Source organism: Priapulus caudatus, unplaced genomic scaffold (assembly GCF_000485595.1).
Source record: "Priapulus caudatus unplaced genomic scaffold, Priapulus_caudatus-5.0.1 Scaffold897, whole genome shotgun sequence".
NCBI lineage: Eukaryota > Metazoa > Priapulida > Priapulimorpha > Priapulimorphida > Priapulidae > Priapulus > Priapulus caudatus.
The window spans coordinates 107801-112783 of NW_014577958.1; the positions used below are offsets into that span (position 1 = coordinate 107801).

General features: G+C 51.3%; 1 protein-coding gene across 1 annotated transcript in view; it reads right to left on the reverse strand.

Annotated features, from left to right (window-relative positions):
- The window catches only part of LOC106814282 (ankyrin repeat and SOCS box protein 10-like), a gene marked incomplete in the record, with an annotated part of 36511 nt that overhangs the window by 5057 nt on the left and 26471 nt on the right, over positions 1-4983 (reverse strand). Inside the window, 1 exon segment of the mRNA XM_014818577.1 lies at positions 1715-1929. Within this exon segment, the coding sequence (XP_014674063.1) occupies positions 1715-1929 (215 nt within the window).

The window sequence follows — 4983 nt, forward strand, 5'->3', positions numbered from 1 at the left end:
GAAGTAGATGAGGAGGAGATGTGAGACAGAAAAGAGAGAGAGAGAGAGAGAGAGAGAGAGAAGAGAGAGAGAGAGAAAGAGGAGAGATGAAGAGAAAGAGAGAGAGAGAAGAGAGAGAGAGAGCAGCTCGCTTGTAAGAACGGTTATAAAAAGCGTGCCTGTGCATGAGTGAGATAACGATTTTTCCGAAGGTTTTGCAATCTGCGTGAGAGCTATGCCGAGCCGTCCCCGGGGAACAACGCGGTGCGTTTGCGTCTGGCAATTTTCAACATTTACAAATAGCCATTATTTATTTCTTTATTAAATAATTCCATTTCTTCTGGCGGGGGTTTTTCGGGCTTCCAAAATCTTTGTATTTCCTCCTGCGAGAATACCACATAATCGATGCGAATAGCACAACTATAAAAAAATAAGCCATTTAATTATATTAAATACAATACGACGCACTGCCGGCTAATTAAAATCTGAAGTTTGTTTTTGAAGGACATTGGCGTGCGCCGCTTTTTACGACTAGGGCCACGTCGTAAAATGAATAAGATTAGTTTCCGCGAGACGATGGTGCCCTTTGGTGTGATATTAGGATAAAACACGAAGAATGTGATGATCTTCATATAGTAAACCTGAGATGACATTTCACTTAATCGGGCCTTAGAATACAGCTGGTGCATATGAAGCGGGGGGGAATCTATAGTAACGTGGTGTGCTTCATCTTGAAGGTGTTACTGTATATGCTTAGCTTACGGATGAACGGCAAACGCAGAGGCTGTTTTGCAATAAAATGCAAAGTATTTGTCACACTGCGCTCAAGTCAATTTGTTTGGGGTTTGAGACATATTCCGGCTAATGTTAATGTATTAATGCTAATTAATGTATTAATGTAATATAATGTTAACGCGAACTGTCATCTCGTGAAATGTAGTCGACTGTTCCTTGCTCGAGTATAAATAAAAAAATACTCGGTAATGCTCCAAATGTGCTGCTTTTTTATAGAACAGTCGTTGATAAACATTTCGGGTTCATATCTTCAATTAGGCATTCGACGTATTTCTAGATTCCAACATTGCCTTTCAGTGCTCGAAATTTCAAGGAGGAAATGACACGGTGCGTCTAACTCCCTGTGTACCTTATTCGAAAGTCCGAAGTGAAAATTTCATGCAATAATTTATAATACTGGTACGAAATCAGCCATAGTAAGTCAGCAGGCACTAGATCCCATGTAGAAATAGAATAGAAAGCTTAAAAACGACGAATTAGCGTGACCTTTTATTTCACCTCTGTTTGATAACATTGCTTTGATTCATAACCGAATTCCACACAGGCGGGTGGGGAGTCTCAGATTGCCAAAACGCATAATAAACATCACCCCACAACCACTGCCGTACGCCACGCTACGATCCACACACACACACACATAACCAGCACGCATTCCGAATCTATAATGCTCGTTACTATACTTTAATCTTGCTTCATCATCATCATCATCATCATCATCAGCTTCATCATCATCAGTCATTGTTCAGCACAGCGACATGCCATCATCGCTACGGGCGTGACGTCACAGGTGTGGGGGGGGGCTCGCTCGCGCAATGTTAAAAATACGACACGTAAAGCTGATTCTGTTTTAATTAGCGCTAAATTAATTAACAAGCTGTGCGGCAGCGGCACCGTATCTCTAGGAGCGACCTTTGCTACGAAGCATCACGTCCGCACTCACCGGCAAAGTTAACGCCCGCGGCGTTCGCGTACTGTAGCAACAGCTCGGCGTACGGCAGCAGTCCTTCCTCGAGACTGACCATCATCAGGGCGTGGCCCAATGTCACCTGAAGGTGCTCCTCCCCATCCCGCTCACCCCCGTGTAGAGCAGTGGTCTGCTCCAACAGCTCCTGCAGACCGGTGAGGTTGACGGGCATCGCTTTGCCATTTGTGGTTCTAGAAGGAAAATGTCTTCCTGTATTTATTGATTGTCACAGAGGCGATCACTCTCGCAAAGAACGCGGATTATGGGGGTGGTGGTGGTGGTGTGTGTGTGTGTGTGTGTGTGTGTGTGTGCGGGGGGGGGGAGTTTGCCTCCTAGATTCGCTCACAAAATTTAAACTTTCAGTAATGAACCTTCGCTTTGATTTTTTGGCGACATGTAACTAGAAAAATTTCCACCACGGACGACGACGTCGATAGATTCTAAGAATGCGACTGATCCGTTCTGATAACGCTTGCTTTGAGACGTGCCCGCCCGCGCCGCCCACGTGCCGTCAAGTACCCATATGTTCGCATCGCCGCCACGTGAATATGTCAACCTAATATCAATAAATTCTCTAGGCGGAGCGGAATCTTACTCCCGGGTTCGAGTTGTGTACTCTCTAAGCTCCCGGCGCACGGCGCAGCTTGCACGCGTTCTCCACGCGGCGCCCAATTATAAATCGGTGCGGAGATGACAACGACCAATTAAAATTCGTGGATGCCGGATAACGTGTCTGCGGTCGACGCCGTCAGTAATGGGTGTAGCAGCAGCAGTAGCAGCAGCACAGCAGTAGAGTCAGTAGGCAGCAACAGCAGGAGGCAGTAAGCAGTAATGAGCAGGCAAGTACGAGCACCAGTACAGTAATCGCAACAGCAGCAGCGGCGCAGTAGTAGTAGCAGCAGCAGTAGTAATAGTAAGCAGGCAGCAGCAGGGCAGGGCAGCAGCAGTCACCAGTAGCCGACAGCAGCAAGCACTCACCACACAACACATGCACGGCGCTACCACCACCTAGCAGCACACCACACCACCAGCCTACCACCAGCACAGCAGCGCAGCAAGCAGCAGCACCACCAACACACCACCACCACACCAGCACCACCACCACACCACCACCAGCAGCGCGCGCAGCAGCAGCAGCAGCAGCAGCAGCAGTATCCAGCAGGGCCAGCAGAGCAGGACGAGCAGCATCACGGCACGCACCGACAACCGCAGGAAGCAGCAGCAGCAGCACGACCACCGAAGCACACCACGCAGCTCACCATCAGATCGCAGCAGCACCACCACCACCTCCACGAGCAGGGGGACGCGGAACGGCCCGGGGAGCGCCGGGGAGAGGAGGCAGGTGCGGTCAGGACAGGTCAGCCGCGGGTCGGGCTCGGGGCCAGGGGGGCGGGGAGGGCAGGGGTCGAGGAGAGCGGCCTGCAGCAGCCAGCACCACGACCACCACACACTACACCACTACCGCACCCCAGCCACCACCACCACCACGCACAGCAGCAGCAGCAGCAGCAGCCAGGCAGCAGCAGGAGGAGGAGCAGGAAACAGGACGAGGAGGAGCAGAGGCAGGATGAGGCAGCAGGAGAAGGAGGACAAAGAGGAGCCAAGAGGAGAGGAGCAGGCAGAGGAGGAGGACGAGGAGGAGCAAGAGAGGCAAGAGGAGGAGCATCAGCACGAGGAGGAGGCAGAAGATGATCTTGAGGAGAGGGGAGAGGAGGAGGCGGAGGAGCGAGAGGAGGAGGAGGAGGAGGAGGATTGGCTGATGATCGGATAATGATGATGATGATATGAAGGGAGGAGGAGGAGAGGAGGAGGAGGAGGAGCAGCAGCAGGAGGAGGAGGAGCAGAGAGGAGGAGCAGGGACAGCAGGAGGAGGAGAGACGAAAGAGGAGACGAGGAGGAGGAGGATCATGATGAATGATGATGAGGAGGAACAGGAGGAGGAGGAGGAGGAGGAGGAAGGAGGAGGAGGAGGAGGAGGAAAGAGGAGGAGGAGGAGGAGGAGGAGGGGGAGGAGGAGGAGCAGGAAGAGGATGATGAGGAAGATGAGGTAGCAGCATTATCGAGTGTGTTAGCGTTTAACGGCCAGCACTCGGTTCGCTGGTGATCATTAGCTGGCAGTCCGATAAACGCTCGCGCTTCCTCGTGTAACACTCTCAGCTGCTTATCCACGAGACGGCCGCATCGGCGGGGTCTCGTTCGTACGAGTGTGATGCATTCAGGCATCGAGTCACACGCATCATATTTTACAATACAAAGAAAATGCACTCGCCGAGACGCGAGCGCACGCGGAGAAAAAAAAAATCTCGCACACAATCTCGAAACGAGATCCTTTATCGCGTGATGCGCTCGACTTTAGAGAAAACTCGGGGAGGTTATATTCATTCCTGCCATAGACCATTTATTATACTCGCCCGCAGGAGAAGCGTGGACGCTACACGCGCGCGAGGTTTCCGCATGTTTTGACCACTGCCAGTTCCAACAAATCAGTAGAAATAAGGTGCCAGTGGTTTTGACGCCGCAGCTTACGTACAGCCGGGCGCGTTACCTGTAATTTAGCAATCTACGAATAAATAAATAATGCAGGTGTAGGCAGGGATGTGGAAGTCAGCTGTACAATAAGCCTCGCGCGGACCTGCGACTTTTTCGTGCAACTCGACAGCGATTCATTCTAGAACCGTGTACAAATTGCTGTGAAATCGCTACGTCTGCGGGAACGTGCAACTGCAACCCGTAGCGATTCTGGTCGCTTGCGACGAGTTGCAAGAAATCAAACTGTTTTGATTTTGAACGACCCCTCGCTCCCAATCGCACCTAAATTGTTCTAGTCGAAATCGACGTCGAATCTAGTCGAATCTCGTCATGCTTCGAAATCGCATGTGTGCGCACACGCGGCGACACATCAACCGATCGCTTGCGGTTGCAGGTTGCAGCGACGAGCAACCAAAAATCGCAGGTCTGCGCTAGACTATATGGTCGCGTAATGTTGCGAGAGGGAGATCAGCACGTCCGAGCTGGCGGACGATACCCGACATCGCCTCTCTGTAGAACGAAATGTCATATAGCCTCTTTGTCGCGACCTCTCACCAAACAACGGCTTTTCCTTGTTACGTGCTCCGGAAGTGGTGTGTGTGTGTGTGTGTGTGTGTGTGTGTGTGTGTGTGCGTGCGTGTGTGTGTGTGTGTGTGTGTGTGTGTGTGTGTGCGTGCGTGTGCGTGCGTGTGTGTGTGCGTGTGTGTATGTGCGTA